The 19105-nt window shown below is 37.7% G+C and overlaps 1 protein-coding gene across 1 annotated transcript in view; it reads left to right on the top strand.

Annotated features, from left to right (window-relative positions):
* Window positions 1-371: 371 nt before the first annotated feature.
* Window positions 372-19105, top strand: part of LOC140149880 (uncharacterized) — a 328927-nt gene continuing 310193 nt past the window's right edge. The window contains exons 1-12 of the mRNA XM_072171904.1: window positions 372-445; window positions 2317-2432; window positions 2991-3130; window positions 3753-3875; window positions 4366-4540; window positions 5376-5619; window positions 7250-7506; window positions 8961-9113; window positions 9841-9942; window positions 10538-10693; window positions 11467-11573; window positions 12490-12830. Coding sequence (XP_072028005.1) covers window positions 412-445; window positions 2317-2432; window positions 2991-3130; window positions 3753-3875; window positions 4366-4540; window positions 5376-5619; window positions 7250-7506; window positions 8961-9113; window positions 9841-9942; window positions 10538-10693; window positions 11467-11573; window positions 12490-12830 — 1948 coding nt within the window. The 5' untranslated portion in view covers window positions 372-411. The remainder of the gene's footprint in view (window positions 446-2316; window positions 2433-2990; window positions 3131-3752; window positions 3876-4365; window positions 4541-5375; window positions 5620-7249; window positions 7507-8960; window positions 9114-9840; window positions 9943-10537; window positions 10694-11466; window positions 11574-12489; window positions 12831-19105) is intronic.

The raw sequence follows: 19105 nt of genomic DNA on the forward strand, positions 1-19105 counted from the left end.
TTTGGGGTCATCTAAGGTCAACTTACTAAAAACTGTCGTATGGGCATGAAACGTGGTGGGTACAGTCAACATTTAGAGCCAAATTTTGGAAGGTCATTTCGAGGTCACAAGGGGTCATCTGAGGTCAAATTAGTAAAAACTGTCCTATGGGCATAACACTTGGTGAGTACAGTTACCATCAGCCAGGTAATCGCGACAGCCGAGAACCGCCAAATACGGGTAACCGCCTAGTCAAAATAATTGGCATGGGGATTGGATATGGTGGCCTGATGTGCTGTATAATTTTGTGCCATGTTATTTGCATATTTATGAATTTATTAATGAGCTGATTTTCATATTCAATGATATTATAATTTTGCTTTTGTTTTCAGAAAAAATATTACGATGTGAGTAGACTATTATCAACAGATAATGCAAACTAGAGGTAAAACAGCACAAACAAGAGGTGAGAAAGAATATTTTTGTTTGTTTAATTGTATTTTCATGTACATATGCATGTTGTCCGATAATATAACACATTTTGTTTTCTAGCTCACATTGAGGCCCATCACTCAAACATTTACTTAATTATCCCAAGTGTTGAGGTCAGTTACTCCATCAAGTTGAAATCACCAATGTGATGCGAGTTGGTAGAGGGTGGCAATTGACTGTCTTCAAATTCCAGTAGGATTTGCTTAAAGCCATATATTATTGCAGTTTCATGAAATATGAGGGGAACGACCACCTTAGCAAGACAAAAATATCAGGTCATTTTGGGATTATTCGGGGTCATCCAGGGTAAAATTACCGTATTTTGTCGCAAGGTCATGAAATTATATGGGAATGACCACCGAACAAATGGCAATTTTGGGGTCAATTCGCCATAGTGCTGCAGGTTCATGAAATTTGATGGGAACGATCACCTTTGCTTGGCAAATAATGTGAAGGTCATTTCAAGTTTGAGGTCAAGTGAAATTGCAGTTATTGCACCAGTTAAAATGATGCGCATCAAGGTGGAGACATTGCGGCACGAGAGCCCACAAGTCCAGAAACGCGAAGTTCTAGTTAGCATTATGATCCAGGACCACAAGTTGCAGACAAAATTAGATATATGCTGAGTGATTCCACCAACATCACATTTTCACCAAGATCACAAATGAGAGATTTAGTCTGCAACTTGTGGACCAGGATCGCAAGTAGTTTATTAACATAGGGCAGCTATTCATTAATCTTTAGAAGCTGCAACTGAGAAATAATCAAACATTTAATGGGAGGGTACGATTTACTTATTTCAAAGTCGTGGTATTGTTTCACATCTTGCAGACAAAATCTGTCAAATGCAAACTATTCTGTATCAGATTGTAATTTCTATGTCATGAAGCCCTCAAACAAATTTTAAATTCTGGTTTTTACACGATTGTAATGTACTTTAGTCAATAAAGATACTCTGCAAAAATCAAGACTTTAGGTGCTGTAGTTTTGTCACAATCCGAGATTTTGAATAAAACAATTGAAGCGGCGTTTATTATTACGATGGAAATATTAGTCAAACACGTATACACAGTACGTACACGGAGTGCGGCATACACATACACACACACCCCAAGGATCGTACTAGTACCGTATTACAACCGCGGGAGCAACATGCATGGGCGCTAGTAGTAAATTCCAATTTTCTATGCTTTACTTCACTTGTTCGGCTCAAAATTAAAAGGGGACATATCTGACAGTAAAACCTAACATTTTATGGAAAATAAATACTAATCTATTTTTACAGAAATGTTATAATATGGCTTTAAAGAGGGGGGGCAAAGATCTGGCAAGACTTTAGATACCCCCGGTACCGGTAATTGTGCTATTAAATCATGAGGGATTAGGATTAGGGGCTATGCAATAATTATGAGCCCCCCGCCCCAAAATTTCCCAACGGCTCACCAAAATCGCTTGTTCTCCTCTCGCACGCCAAAAATCACTAGCCCCCCTCTTGGCCCGCCAAAAATCTTTACCCTCCCTTGAACATGCCAATCGCTTCCGTACTGTTTTCCTAAGCCTTTTTAGAGTGTTTTATTTAAAAGGCGCCCCAAGAATTGGTGCCTAAAATCGCTTGCCCCCCTCTCGGCTTGCCAAAAATTGCTTGCCCCCCCTTTTGGCTCGCCAAAAAAATTTTCCCCTCCCCTAAGGGCTCATAATTATTGCACAGCCCCTTAGGGACCTAGGGTTAGACATTAGTTTTAGGATTCAGATTTTAGGGTTAGGATAGAGCCTGTGGTGCTATTAGGTCAAATACAGTACTTTAATCTTATTCTTATGTTACAATAAATTTGTTCTTCATTCTAGGGGCTGCAATATGTTGCGACTTGGAGTCTGAAAATCGGATTCCATTGGTTGCCAACACAGATTCACCTGTGTCCTCACAAACAACCATCAGTTCATTCTCTATAGATGGAACAAAGGTAAGTATTGAAACCCGGGTATTGAAATGACAAAACAACACTCGGTTACCTGTGTTTAATGGTCTGAAAACAATATTGACAGTGATTGTGTTCGTCACTTAGATGAGAAACCATATGTGATTAAGAGAGGTAGTCACAATAACAGTACCATATATGAGTCTTTATGGTATCAAGGGGCATGTCTCAGGAAGGGGTATGTCTATGTCACCTCACACCAACAGTTCGTAGTCTGAAAAGTTGTTCTACTAGAGATGATGAAGGTGATTCCTCAGTCTGTAATGACAGTTGTTGCTTCTGGAGAGGCAGGGTTCATGGGACCAATGTGCTCCACCGCTTGTCTCATGGCAGGGGCAGTAGCAGCAAGTTTGGCAGAATTAACAATACAGGATTACAGGAATGATGTTACCTGGGCTTGATTAACTATAACAGCTTCAAATCCAAAACTGTACACATCCTAAAAAAATGTCAATGTAGACTAAACCAGAAGGCAGACATACCTGGCCATGGCATTTCAGTTTCACTCTTTAACTCTTTTTTTTTCTACAAAATTGTGAACAGGTTGGTCAACTTGCTTGGGTACAGTGTGAGAATGAAGCATGTCTGAAATGGCGACAAATAACTCAGACAGAAGCAGAGAAGCTACAGATTACTGACAAACCATGGTTTTGTTCCATGAACACAAATAGCCAGTTTAACAGGTACGAGTGAGCAATTTGTGCTGGTGAATTTTGGTAAAATTCAGCAAATGTTCCATTAGTGAAGCAATGCTTTGTGGAGTGTTACTGCAACGATAAGCAGCCCAGGATCGGAACATTAAGGACTAAGTAAGTCCTCATCATGCACACCACAATCCTATGCATCCATCTTGTTCCACAAGGAATGTTTGCACAGCAACCAAGAAGAAGCATGAAAACTAAAACAAACACAAGACAAAATAATGGTCACTTTTCTATTATAAAGTATTATATAAAAGGGAGGGCCTGTCAAGCAATTACCTTGGCCAGTAAAAAAATGCTGACTGGCATATTAAAATGATTTGCCAAGTCCTTTTTACAAATTAATACTAATAACCGTCCAGCGCACACAATAGAAGTTGCAAGGATTACGCTTTGAGCAAAACAAAATTTGGCTAAATATGGATCTAATTGATTTGTTTTTGATAATTTGTTACTGTCTACTTCAGTTGGTTCCTTGGGATGGTTCTCCTGGTCTTGGTTGAGGTCTAGTTTAGACGCTGCAATTTTGACACCTCCAATCAAGTCGCTTGTAGATTTAAGAATTAATTTCCAATGGCTTTTTCAACCAAATCTGTTCTTGCAGTTGTGATTGTCCTGAAGAGAAGCTCCTAGATGACAAGACTGCATCCAAGTGTGGCTACCGTATTGTACGTGCTACTCTGCCTGCTGGATCTCTAGTCTGGGCTAGGATGCCAGGACACATCAAGTAAGGTCATTCTGTATTATGTAGCTTCCTATGATAACATCATTCCGTACTATGTAGTTTACTCTGACAGCGCCAGGAATGGTTTTTTTTGGGGGGGGGGTCAAGTGAATTTCAGGGGGACAAAATCACTGAGCAAATTTGTGGGGCAAAATTGCTGCCAAAAAGCGAACATTTGCATAATTTTGGGTTTTACGGCCGGGGGTAAGAGTTCTGACGGGGTGGGGGCATTTGCTTTTGGTTGGTAAACTGGTAGTCATTATTTTGAAGTTTTTATGCCTTTTAATACTTCAGAGTATTTTTTCAGTTGAAATCCACCCCCCTAAAGAAAACATGATCTAAATATTCCACACAGGGAGTGTTAATTTCAAATGGAGTTACATGAATGGGTGATTCTATTTGAAATTCACACTCCCTGTGTGAAAGATTAAGGTCATGTAGTCCATAAGGGGATGTATGGATTTCAACTGGTATGCCCCATTGATATTTGCAGGTGGCCAGCTATTCTGAGTCCATGGGATGGTCAGCATGTTGAACTGGATTTTTTGGGTGACCCAAAATTCTACCATGTGGAATTTCTTGGTAAACCTCACACACAATACTGGGTTCATGGCCGCAGTGTGGAGATCTATGCAGAGAGCCAAAAACCAATACTGCAACAGCAACAGGTAATGTGAATCAAAATTAAATATCCTAAATACGTTTGAAATAAAATTTATGAAAAGGAGAAGGTCCTGAACATTCAGCATTTCATCCACGCAAGGAGTTGGACCCGAGGGTTGGAGGTGCTCATGTGTAAAGGTGGTACAGGTATGTGTGTCAGACAAGGGTCTCCTTTTTTCAGGCTGTCTGGCATGCTGACAATTGAATTGTATCTCTTTAGCTGAACTTCTGAAAAATATAGATGAGTAGACTTCTGACATCAATGCCTGACAGTATGTGCACGCATCATCACAATTTCCATTGTTTTTTTGCTTGGCAGTATGCGTGCGCATCATATTTTGTTCAGGGTTTGTGTTTTTAAAACTCCTGCCACATCGCAATAAGGCTATTGAACAGTGGAGTGGTTGCACGGGGTTCAGTCAAGCATATCGATATACCAGTCCCTTGCCTTTATTGATAAACATTGAGGTCAACTGATCTATAGAATTTCTTAAGTCCACAGACTAAACTTTAGCCCAATTTTCAGGATTTTTCATGAGTTTCATGAATTTGTTAAAGGAACAAGGCTTCTGGATTTCTGAAAAACTCCTGCTCTTGATAATGACTTAATAGAGGCTGTCAGCCTTTCACCATCTTGCGGGTACACATGATACACATGTTCATACGTTGGACACTACGTGCAGGGCGCAGCTTGCCAAGCATATTAAATTAACTGTGACATCCAGTTTAGGGACAAAAATTGTTCACTGAGCTGTCAGGAATCACTTCTGCAACCTGTAGAAAACATTAAAAAAATCTTTGTTTCATAGTATAACTACAACTTTATATGTTTGGCTACAGAAAACAGGGAAGAGGAAGAAGAAGCCCCTGACTAATAATGTAAGACATGCAAGTGTCAAGTATCAACGCTACCTGCTGGAGAGTATGGCAGAGGCAGATATATTGAAGAACCTCACATGTGAGGAGAGGCTTGCAAAATGTGTTTTCAAGTATGAGAAACCTGCATCATCAGAACCAAGTGAATCTAGATCAGAACCTCAACCAGCAGAAGTAAATAAGCAACATGGAAAAGATGCACATTCAGGTATTGATATTTACTTACAAATTAATTGGAAGAGGTACTCAGTACAAATGAGCATATTTATGGGGATGTGTTGTAAACATCGTAAACATGAGTTGCATTTTCTGCCATTTGATATCAGTGACCCCTTTTTCTATGCCAAATTTGGTATATGGATGGGTATTTTTTTTCAAAATTGTCTTACTTTTTGTTCAGAAATAGTTCAATTTTGTCATTATTTTCAAAATTTTACAAAAATGCATTGAACGGACAAATCAGTCACAAGATCATAAACTTTTCTTGAAGTTCTAGCTATTGGTATTCAAGTGTTTGATGATGGAGCATGTAGAGATGTTGAGCTAAAAGCTAGAATGATAAACTTGAAATGCTGGTTCATATTGCATAATGTACATTACACAAGTTGAAAAAAAAACCCCACATAATGACCTGAACATGTACCATCCATATCAGCAGGTGGTAGTTGTGTATGTGGTGTATAAAGACAAAAATAAGGGCTTCAAATTTTGAAATGGGGCATCTCATTATCACATGATTTGGTTTTACATTCTAAATAAATAAATAATAAAAAATGAAATAAATAAATTTTGGATTTATATAGCGCCTTTTCTCCAGATCATAGAGGACTCAAAAGCGCTATAATTTCGCTGCCATGGTGAATCATCACAATCAGATCGCATCAACTAGGCCAGTTGCTGCCGAACGGTGCAAACCTATCCACACTTAGATTGTAACATCCACCAATTATCTGTGCAGCTCCCCAAATTCCATTGGGTGAAGTTTTTTTGATAACCAAACAACTAATCACCGATTTTTGCGATACAGGAGGAAACTGGAGATCCATATGGAAAAGTAGTCTCTTTTGCTCAAATAAAAGGGGTCCCACAGTTAAGCAATGGGAGAAAATTGTCTTTTTTCACTTTCAACTTCAATTATTATAAAGGGAATGTCTTTTATTTTTTGGCTCACTCTTAATTGTCTCATGTATATATTAAAATTTCCTTTCCCCGATTGTTAAGGAAATCTGATGAAAGACCTCGTCGTACAGGAGCACTAAACACCGCGAGGTATTCCCAAACTCTCACTCGATTTACGGCGAAATACACTGACATGCACCCTGTGTCATTAAAGTAGCGTGCTATAGCCGGCCCTCACTTGATAATAGTCAGTCCGATTGACTTGGCTCAAACGGTATTTTCTAGAAATACTTTGCCAGATTCTACTCTCTAAAAAGGAATCTGATTGGTTACAAAATGCCGTCGTACCGTAGGAAAAACCACACACTCTTCCGTACAGCCCTGCTCAGTGTGTTGTGTGGTAATGTATGCATTGTGCATTGACCTCGAACGCCTCTGTACACACAGCGTGCACACACTGGAGTCGGGTATGACTTATTTAAAGAGACTTTCATAGGAAAACTTTGCCATATGCGGAAAAAACCTGCGAGAGCGAGCATGGAATCGGGAGCATGGAACAAGTGCACATGAGTCCTTGGGCCGCGCCAGGGCTTGAACCCGGGACCTCAGTGGTGCAAGGCGAGGGAACAACCGCTGCGCTAACTCACTCCCCCATTCTAATATGATATACATGTTGGTTAGTATTGAAGTTTCCATATTCTATTTTGGTGTTATTGCAGGTTTGAAAACTTCTGTAGCACAGCCATCTCAACAAGAATCATCTGGATTTTCTCTCCATGTGCCCACTTCACGTCAGCTTAATGATCCAATCCATCTTGAACCAGTAGTAAAGAAAAAGAGGGGAAGACCACCAAAATCAGCTACTTTGTATACTCATGGTATTGATACCAGCAACATGACTGGACAAGATATGAGCAGGCAATTATTGTTGAACAAAACAAGGTATTCACACAAAGACCACTGCAAGAAAAAGAAGGTATGCAATTTCTCAAATTCAGATGAATTTACTGAACAGTTTGGTTCAGTGAGATCATATGTGACTTGATCAAGGGGAATGAGTCGATGTTGTTAATATTGTTTTGTTTTATATTTATTTTTTGCTCTGTTGTCAGGATTGTCCAGAGAAAATGGCTAAAAAGCACTTAGTTAAAAGTATGCTGTGAGGTTAGACTGTGCCAACTGGGGAAAGTGAAGATTCTGCATGATATGTTTCACCTAAAGACTTCAGTGTTCATCTTATTGGCACTTGGACAATTTTGATAGTATTAGTTGAAAAAGAAAAGATGCTGAAAAAAAGTAAAATATAATTGTATGGTGAAATTACTGTATTAATTAGAATTTGCTGAAGAAAATACAAGCTTGGGTTTGTATTTGGGACTCACTCAAACAATTTGAAGGATAATAGTCAGAAAATATTCAAATTTGGTACTGATACTGTGAGGAGAAACATCTCAGCTGCACATTTTTTTAAACTGTATTAAAATATGATCTATGATGGGCAAGTTATAAAATGAAAGGAGGGTATGAAAAAAGCAACAACAACCTGGCTGGCAACTCACAAATTTTGTGACTTTGGTCAGTCGGCATGTCACTCACAATAGATCGCTTCATTGCATTGGTTGTTTTTGCCTGGATGTGGCTGTTCCATCTTGTGCCCTCTGGACTTGAAGGGGATGCTTACTGTTGCACTCAATGACCATGGCATAAGGCCAAAGAAAAGCAAGTTTGTTTCCTGTAGCACCGCATTACGTTTTTGACGGCTTATTTTGCGCATTAGAATTTTTTTTTTCACTTTTCAAAGAAAAAAAACAAAAACCCGGAAAAATCACAAAAAATAATATAAAACACTACTGGAGTAAACATTTACACATTGCACAACAAATAAGCATAGTGAAAAACTACTTGAGAAAACATCACACATTTTTTTGCAGGTTGAAAGGGGATCATAAATATTCTTGAATATGATGTTTTTGTGTGTGTCGGAGAGACCCACTGTAAATTCCCATTCCAATTTGCAGCAAGAAAAGGTAATTTTGTCATTTGAAGACATAGATTAAAAAAACAAAAAAACACACATTTCGCATTTTACTTTTTTGACCTGCTACAGGAAACAAACATGTTTTTTTATGGCCTAAAATAAATACCTCTTGGTTAAACAATTTAAAACATTGGTTATCAGGGGAATAAACTCCCAATAATTACAAAAGAAATGGCAAGTTGGTATTTTCTATGAGGAACAAATTGACTAGAACTGAAAGGCCCTGTATAACCAATAGAGATTTCGAAAGATGTCCACTTAGACAGACATGAGAAATGGGTAAGTGCAATAGATGCAACAACCCGACCGAGAGAAAAGTTATATTATTTGTTTGGGTAACATTTGATAAAATCACATCATAACATTCTTCCATTCATTTGGGTTTATTTCAGCTGAAAAAGCAGAAAAAGAAAAAGAAGAAACACAAACATAAGAAGAAGAACCACAGACATGAATGGGACCCTTATGAGTGGCATGATGATCATAATTCCTGGAGACCACTGTATGCTGCAGCACCACTAGCCACTCCTCCTAGGAGATCAAATGTAAGGATACAAACATTTATTTGCACTATTGTTCTCATCACTAAGTTGACTCAGTTGAATATCATGCCAACTGTTCAGATTTAATCTGATTTGTTCAGATTTCAGAGTTTTGAACAATCAGATTTTTCACATCTTCCAAAGAACAAATTTAATGTAAATAGACCAGTGCATGAAATGTTGTAATATCTATAATATCTTTCTTTCTTGGGTCTTTTCCAAATCAATAACCAGGGTCCTATGGGGTGCAGGTGCAAATGGTGCATGCAGAATCAGCCCATTTTGGGGCTTTTCATGCAGCACCCTGGGATCTAATGTTTCTGGGTATTCCTTGTTCAGCTTTTGGGGTTTCTGTTGTTGGGAGGTATGGAGTATTCAGTCTGTGAAGCTAGAGACAACATGGAGTTAACATTTATTAGAAATGCACTATGTGGAATATATGTGTCTGTCAAACATTTGGCAAGGCTGTCTCCACCCCATGGGAGTAAGACTAGAGCTAGGATTTTTAGGGTTAATTTGTAATGAGGATTATGATTAGGGTTTGGGAAATTTGTTTTTTATTATGAAAGTGCTTGTGAAATATCAACAAAAGAGCTTTACACTGAAAATGATAATGAAACATTTTCTTTTTGTGATGGTGATTTTGAAGGATTTGTGAAATTGGACCTCTTTTCTATTTAGGCAGTGATTATTGCTGTAAATCAGATCATTGTATATTTCTTTGTTACAGATGAATATGCAGTTTGGACCACATGAGTTTAGCAATCCTCAGCAGCCACTGCAACAAACACCATTGATATCCAAGGAGGACCGTCTACAAGCAGATATCCAGGTAAAACATTGCAGCAAGAAAATGGGAATCATATTCATTTCTTCTAATCAAAACTAATTGATACATATTGTTAAGGGAATTCAAATGAGTTAAAAAAAAAAAAAACCAATTCCCCCCCCCCAAAAAAGAATTTCAAAAGTTACATTCTCTTTGCAGTACATAAAGGTTCAAATAATACGAATACATTGAAGAGCCAAGGTTCTGTTCGAAATATTACACTCTTTTGACCCATATAATTATGTACATTGAAACAATAAGACCCTTTGAATTGGCAAGAGTTGAATTCCTAGAAACCCATATATTATTTTTCACACTACTACCTTTAATCTTCATAAAAACATTCGCATCTAAAAGGCCTGATTCATTCAGATTCATATGTGCATTTTTTGTCACGATAAACTTTGAGTTGAACAGCCTTTACCTACAAAAATCTGTTAAGCACTAAAATTACCGAGTTTAATAATTGTGTTCAACTCAAGTGATGATTTCCTTGTACTTCATAATTATGATAAGTAATTTATCGCATAATGTAATCACATTAAAAATGAAAGCTGTATTATTTTGTATACACGTATTCCTGTTTTTCTAACTATAGAATCTAAGAAGAGATGAGCAAGAATTCCACACTAGCCTTAATGCCTTTCACAAGAAAACAGGCAGAAAAACTCGCAAACCACCTCATTGGCAGGGCCGTCTAATCAGCCTCTACCAGCTCTTCATGGCGGTTCAAGAGAGGGGAGGATTCTACAAAGTAAATATTTGAAATATGAGAATAGAATGTCATTGTACATGATGTTTTTGTTAGTTTGTTTTTGTGTTTATTTCCTTCCGGTTTTTTTTGTGTATTTCTGTATCTTTGTTAGTTCCTATGTGTTGCATTCTTGGATAAAGTTGAATTGTTTACTTCAGGCCTATAAGGCTAAAAATGATACGGGGAAAAAAGGTTGATTTGGCAAAAAAAACCTTAATGTATTCCACTTGGCCTAATCTAAGTTTATATATTGTGCACCATCATATCATAATGCGACCAGCTCCCACAAAACGAGCGTAAAAGTAACGGAACTATATAGAAGATACATTCCAGTAAACATGTTCCAATTCAATAAAAACACAAAAGCTTTGGAGGAAATTGATTTTTGAAGACCAAGGCAAGGAGCAACCCTATATATTTGGTATGCTTTGAAACCTTATAAAAAAAAGGATTTCAAATCGGGAATATCTTGGGAAGTTATTTACCAACTTTATTTATTTATTTATTTGTTATTTGCGGCATAGTTATAGAGAGTAGCACAGATCAGTTAACAAAGCATTGCTTTCCAGTGGGGCCCTCTTATATACTCATTTCTTGGTAAGCAGGTCACAAATAAGATAAAGAGTAGAGCTGCAGCCACACAAGTATTTTCCATCATCAAGTCTATGTCCTCTTGTGCTTTGAATATGACAACTACAGATCTACACTTTCCATTTGAAATGAATGAAGACATGAGTTAAAACAGTTAATCACCATTATTATGTAACCTATAGGTGTGTGCAGTACCTGGTGCATGGAAGAACATCTATCAAGATGTAAGCAATGTGGTGCTACAGCAGGCTGGACCATTTGGACATACAGCTAAGAAATACTATCAAAGGTAATGTTTCCTTCATCATGAGAGTCTATTTGGAGAGTCATGATTGAAGTTTCTACTTACGCCGAACATAATAAGTCATTATGTGAAAAGGTTAACATCTTGGTTTGACTTGGAAGAGCTTGGTGTCCATATTGCCCCTTGTGCTCAGTGGGTATCATCTAGAGACCAAAGTTTTCTATGTTACCAGTAATGAAAACGGAATGCAGTGTTTTGGTGGAAAACAAGTTGATATTATAACTTATTGGAGAAGACTTTATTAGACTAATTGATGTCATTTTAACTTCGCCTTGCCTTAAACACTCCAAATTCATGTTAACAATAATGGTCTGTCTATGTTGAGGGTGTAATTTTGCAATTTGAAAACTGTTGGAAACTGGTCTTGCAATTCACAAAACAGAATTTGCCTTTTAGAAAATGGAAATCTTTGGTCTCTAGTATCATCCACTAAATAAATCACATAAAAGGGTCATTTTCAAGACCCAAAGCACTGTATATAACGTTAATAGGGTATCTAAAACAAGCAAATTTTAGAAAAATTTCATAACGTTAATGATGTATCTAAAAAGCAAATTTGAGAAAATTTGCTCAAAAAATAATACATATTATGGGCTCTATGATAAAGAATTTGTATAAAACCATGGAAACTTTCTGACCTTGTGATATTTAAGCATTTTTCCAGTTGTATAATCAAAGATTTGTGTCTCAAATAACTGGCTTAAGAGTCCCAAAAAATTGATGCTTAACTTGGTTTAGGGAATAAAATAATTGTTTAGGGCATAGCAATGACACCTGCCTTATTTGCTCAGGGGTGCATTTTCAAATAAATGCTTTTACATGTTTAGAGTGCTTTTTGAAAGTCCCTGTTCACAGATGATGCCCCTTTGTCAATGTCAAATGCAATATTGCTTTCTTTTAGGACTTTACTTCAGTACGAGCTGTCATGCATCAAAGGTAAACAGATTCGGCCTGGGAAGGTTCTTCATCACACCGAATTGGATAAAGTGCAAAAGCAGCTAAACTTTTCACCACCACCTCCTCCATCATCATATCCAAAACCAATACCATCACACAACAGCGCATCATTCTCCATGAACCAAACATCTACCAACTTCTTGTCTCAACTTGCTGCTCTTGGATCAGCTAGCCCTGCTAGATTGAAAACTGCATCATGTGCCTTTGCTGAGAAAGGCAGCACTGTGAGCAAAGATGTAACAGCACCCTCTACAGGGCAGGACACAGGCAAAGTGGATATTCTAGGTAAGAGAGAGGGAGACAGTGATTTCAGTGTTATGGGCATAGACCACCAAATAACTTTGAAAAGCACGTAAAAATCAACTTTTTTAAGCGGCGTTTTCTATATGGCGTGACAATATTTTTCACTTTTTCCGTCATCCCTGTATTAATTAAGGACTGAAATTTCATTTAAGCTTCAATTTTGGGAACTTTATAGATAAATTTTAAATTAAAAAATGTTGAAAAGCGACGCCGCTATTTCAACACCAAAACTAGCATTAAAACTTGTTCCGTTAGCAGTAATTCGGACAGGGCCTACTTTTCTTGTGAAATCGATTTGTATAATTTCATATCTATTTTAGTCATTAATAGGTTAGCATCTTTCATTTAAATTTATTTATTTATAACATTCGGCCGAAGCCAGGCTAATCCCAATAGTGCTCAGAGGCTACTAAATTTAAGGGACGCCATCCGGATATGATGGGACAGGAGGAAAACCGGAGCACCCGGAGAAAAACCTGCGAGGACAAGCATGGATCGGCAACCAAACTCACATGTGGCGCCGCGGGGAATTGAACCCCGGCCACAGTGGTGAGAAGCGAGTGAGAAGACCACTACACTAACCCGCCCTCCCCAAAAAAATCAGAACATGCCAACTTCACGAAGAACATGGTCCCTAAGGACACCACATTGTCTCAAGTAGCCATATACTTTTAACCGGAACTTATCACCATTGCACCTTTCGCGCAGTGATTTGGTGTAATGCGCCCTTATGAAGAGTACTGAAAACTACTCAATTTTGTGGGTACTTTGTTTTGCAAATAACAAATATCCAGCTATTTTGTTTCCAGACTAATTTCACAATTTCAGTGTTATTTTCAGAGTTTGCTGGGCTCCTTGCAAACTTTGTGCAGTATGTAGGTTCCAGAAGTAAGTCCTAATTTGGCCATTTATCAATGAAAATGATTGGCTCTCTTTAGATAGTTAATAAACTAACATAATAGAGAATTTGAGATAAGTAGTGAAGAAGTGAAGAAGTTAAATTCAAAATAAAATAAATAAGTAGTGCAGAAGTTTAATATAAAATTATTCTTAAACTGATTAAAGAGTTTAACTTCAACACAACACTATTTTTCGCTCACCTGGAACGTTTTCACTAGTTCGACTAGCATCTTCAGCAGATGGTGATGCTGTGATGTTATCTTGTCTACAATCGGGAAAAACGTTCCAGGTGAGCGAAAAATAGTGTAGTGTTGAAGTTAAACTCTCTAATCATTTTATCTACCACTACGTATGAATATCCACTCGTATATTCTTAAACTAACATTTATTTTTACATTTTTTGCTTTATTTTTGTTGACACTAACTACTACTTGAGAGTAAATGAAACATATATATAAAAGTTAATAGTGTTCCAAATTAAAATACTTTTATCAGCAAGATCCATGTTCACCCATATTTTAGCATGAAACAAAGGGATTGCAGAACAATGGGCACTGCTTTCCAGTTCCCAAAAACCTGTCTGTTAATATCTGAGTGGATCGCGTCCCTGGGATCTTTGCATAATTTTGTGTCCTATGTTTGCATAGGTGGAGAAAAGAGGGTACTGGCAGTAGGGAGTTGGATTTTATTGTGTTCAGTGACTTGTTCAAAAGATCATAATCTATTAAAATCCTGATGGCACTTTCTTGAATGATTAAAACACCAGTTCATAATTTGTCCCAAACTGCAATTATCTTTGCTGTCCTATTCGGAAAAGTCCTTTCATACTGCCTGACCACGCTTCATGATCAATACATAAAAAGAACTAAGTCACGCATGGGCCATGTTTCGTAGCTTTTTTGGCTAATGAGGTGCCGATGTGATGATAACATGATTTAATTAGCCAATCAGAACCCCACTTCTGTGTTTATGCTGTAAGTAGCGCCAAGTCGGCAGAGTGCTAAAGGACTTTGCCGAATAGTATAGTAGAGGGGTGGGAAAAGTGCACAAGTAAGGTCAATCAGATAGGCAGGGACTGACAATTGTATCCTTGAGAGCTAGTTCTCTCAGCCAGCTGGGAAGTAAAAGAAACCACACCTAATAATTTCCTCTCTACAGATAGTAGAAGTAATGATTAGATAATTATCTGATTCACACACATCTGTACAAGAAACCTCACCTGTGGGAAGCTTTCAACTTGAGTGTCCGCTCAGCTATTTTCAACCCCAAACTTTCAGAAGGGTTGCTTTTGAAAAGTCCCTTCTGAGACAGTAACACCAAAATATTCTACATGACTCAGAAAAGAGGTGTTGATGCAGTCATTGGGAGGTTGAGGCACTCAATTTTCATTTTGATACAGGTGTATGTATGTGTGGCGCAGAGCGCTGAATTATTGGTACTGAGAACTGATTTCCCAGCTAAAATGGGGTTTCGAATTCCGAACTGAAATTTTGACATGTTTTTGGGTCTAGCGAACTGAAATTGGTCCAAATTATAGGTTGTATAGCTATGAAAATTGATCTCCCCCCCCCTAATTTTTGACTAAAGGGCTACAAAATGGAATTTTATTCTTTTGAAGCTGAATTGAAGCCTGCCTCCGCCAAGGTTGGCCTTTACAAAAATGCATCCTTGTTGAGGCTGCTGTTCCTTATTTTGATGTGTGGTGCTTTTTCATGTTTTAATCTGTATAATTATGGACTTCCCTAGTTTGATAGTTGCACAAGAATACAACAAGATTGAAAGGATGCAGCTAGATAAATTTTAGGCGACAAAAAATAACCCTGTCCTATGGGCTCAGCCGACCCAGATTTTCTGTTTTTGAGGTTTTAAATTGTTAATTTACATATAAAATCACCTGTTTTTTGTCCAAAAGTGGACTGAGTTTTGTATAAGTGGGGAAAATCTTGTAATGGTGTGAAAGTGAATCTTTGAACCCTAATTATAGAAAAGATACCTTGCATGAGACCACCTCATAAAATCTTATCACACAGCATTCCCATGAGGGTCACTTGTTGAGTTCCTTCCTCATTTCTGATCTGTAATACTGACCAGGGATGTGCACTTCCCTGCACTCACTAAGGCCTACCTCACCCCTCTGAGGTGTGTCATCTAAAATATTGGTGACATCATGTGTAGATGTAGAAAGCTTTGTAAAATCACAGATTAATCTGTGGTAAAATACTTTTTTTTTCAAACTATGCTGCAGGCTTGGTTAACAAGCAGTAGATACAGTGACAGGTCACTGATTGAAGTCATTCATGGGGGGTACTCTGTAATGACCATAAAGGAATATGCCACAAACATGGGTCACATTTTTGGCCGTTTAGTTTATCAAGGACCCCTTTTAAGCCATTGGTGTACGGATTGGTAAAAAATTTTCCAAAATGTTCTCAATTTGTTTGGAAAATCACCAATTTTGCCTCACTGTAGGCAACATTTTCAAAATTTACTAAAAATTTGGTGAAAAGGTGTCAACAATTGCAATTTGTATTACATTTGGCTAAAAATTGGACTTTCGGTATAGCAATGGGTTCAGATTTCTTGGAAAATTGATACAGCGATAACCAATTACTGGATGTGTATCCTTTCAGATTTTCAGAGGCATCTTCCTACCCAAACCAAACTGGAGGTACCCAGGGATGTACCCCACAGGCATTCATCTTCCTTTCATCTCTTTCCATTTAGCCGATAGGGGTACATTATAAAAGTTTACAAAAGTTTACCTTCAAGAGGTTACAAAGTATCCTCAAGACTCGGTCACTGGCTATTATTCTTATCTACCATGTTTTCAGCTGTAGTCTTTTGCCTGATCAAATTGTCTTGAGATTTTTGATGTAAAGTTTATGAAGATATACTAGTAGTAGGCTTTATCAAAATTAATCTTTGCAGATTTTGATGTTGAACATGGCCATGTATCAGCAGGACGTTGTCCCCACACAGGTCACTAGATGAAGTCTATGATATTTCCTGGTAGCTTGTGACATAAACTGATTCCTATTAAAGCCACATAACCCTCTTTGGGACATGATAGACATAGTAGGCTTTGTAAGAAAGGCCCATCTTTCAGATGTTACAGGGTGTCTGTATTATGCATGGCTTGAGACTTTTATCACTGTAGTTTACATCGGTATTCCAGTTGAAATCCATACACCCCCTATGAAAGGCATGATCTTAATCGCCCACACAGGTAGTGTAGATTTCATATGAAGTCACCCATTCAGGTAACCTCACAGGGGGGTGTATGGATTTCAATTGGAATAGCCCTTTTGTGCTCTTCCTCCTTCCATGTCTAGCCTGAGACACAGACTTAAACCTAAACCATATCTCTCTTGAGGTTTGTGATGTGAAGTATGGGTGACTTGTAAACTTTGAAAGCTTTATGCATTTGATTATGTAAGGTGTTTCAGAGGTCAATTTACTGTTATGTAAAATGTATAAAAGATGAAGAAGCTGAAAGTGCATTAATTGTTTTTTGTTTTGTGTGGTTTTTTTGCGTTATTTTCTGGGTAATTCTAGGCAAAATAATACATGTATTGATTCTAAGAAGTTTGACATTGGCTCAATGGAGTTAGGGCTACTGTGGAGTCCATCTTTGAGGTGGGCCTACCTCACACATTTTGCATATGATTGAATACAACTTCTCTACCTGGTAGCAAAATTGTATCCAGCACAATAAATGAATAAATTGTAATTTACATGACACTCTCATCATAGCAAATTCCTGCCACCCTAACAATCCTAGCCTGAATTTCTTAATCCTAACCAAAAACTTAACCCCAACCCTGACCCTAATCATACCCCTAAAACTGAATCCTAAGAATTTCATTTTTGGGCCGTACCATTTTGCCCAAATTGCTGTAGAATTTGTTGGTGAGGGCTTTTTGATTATCTTGACCCATTTTGACAGCTTTTATTTCACAATGATATGAGGAGGACACCCTCAATATTTTTCAAATTTCTGATTATTACTCGATTCTTCTTCTTTACGTATACTGTCCAACACCTCTTCTATTCCAAAGTGGTCAACCGGACAGGATGTGGTGTGCTCGCTGTTTATTTGTTACTTTCTTGCTGATGATATCTTGAGATATTCTTTAACTGCCTCTTTGAAGTTTTCTTTGTCCGGGATTACGGTTAGGTTAGGTAAATTGTTCCAATCAACTAAAGTTCTTGGTATGAAGCTGAATTTGAAACAGTATTTGTTTGTAACGTACTGTTGTAAACTAGCATGCAAACCCCAATGCTTAAAGGTGCTGTAGTTGTGGCAAAATCTGAGATTTTGAATGAAACAATGGAATATGTCGTTTAATTATTACATTATTGATGAGATTCATCAGGATCATTCAAAAGTCAAATAAATAGGTTCTGGTATTGAACAGATCCATAAGAAAAAAGTACTCACTTGATATATTTCAGTGCCTATCAGGAACCTTGTTCCCTCTGCAATGCCTGTAGTGTTTTTAGATGTGACAGTCCTTGGTGGCTGGGATGACATCGCCACTTTTGAAATGATCTAGAGTCATTAATTATTATGATTAGTCTAATGCATACACGGTGCTCATAACACTGTATGCACCTAGGATACATACATGGTGTGAAGGATGGTCATAATACATCAAAAGGACCAACCTCACTCCGTCACAATAGAGTGACACGCACTTGGTGACATATGTGCTAGAATTAAATACCGATTTTCTTTGTGTTGCCTCATCTGTTTGGGTCAAAATTAAAAGTGGACTATATCTGACAGTGAAAATTAACATTTGTGGAAAAGAAATGCAATCCTATTTCTTATGAAAATATTACAATATTGCTCTAAGCAAGGAATCATAAATTGGTACTGTCATAAAGGTTCTAAACTTGGGTTTCATCACTCACCATTACCTTAATAAGGTGGTGAGGTAGTTTACCTTGCACGTAAAGTTGGTCACCGGAATTGCTGTAGCGTGCCATAGAATAGGCCATTCCAGTTGAAATCTATATATCCTCTATAGAAGACATAACCTTATGCTCCTACACAGGGGGTGTAGATTTCAAATGGAGTCATCTATTCAGGTAACCCCATTTGAAATTCACACTCCCTGTGTGAGATATTAAGGTCATGCCTTCTATAGGGAGTGTATGGATATCAACTGGAATGGCACAATTGCACACAGATGTGCTGAATAGTGAAATGTGAATATGCTGAAAGTCCCAATTATTCTTGATTGGCCAATTGATGGATCGAAGAATTTGTTAAGTAGATGTTGAAGGAGATATACCAGCTTGCCTGAACTGTTGTTAGCCTTTGGGTGAACGGGTGAACAAGCAGGTTCAAG

This window comes from Amphiura filiformis, chromosome 4 (genome assembly GCF_039555335.1).
Source record: "Amphiura filiformis chromosome 4, Afil_fr2py, whole genome shotgun sequence".
Taxonomy (NCBI): Eukaryota; Metazoa; Echinodermata; class Ophiuroidea; order Amphilepidida; family Amphiuridae; genus Amphiura; species Amphiura filiformis.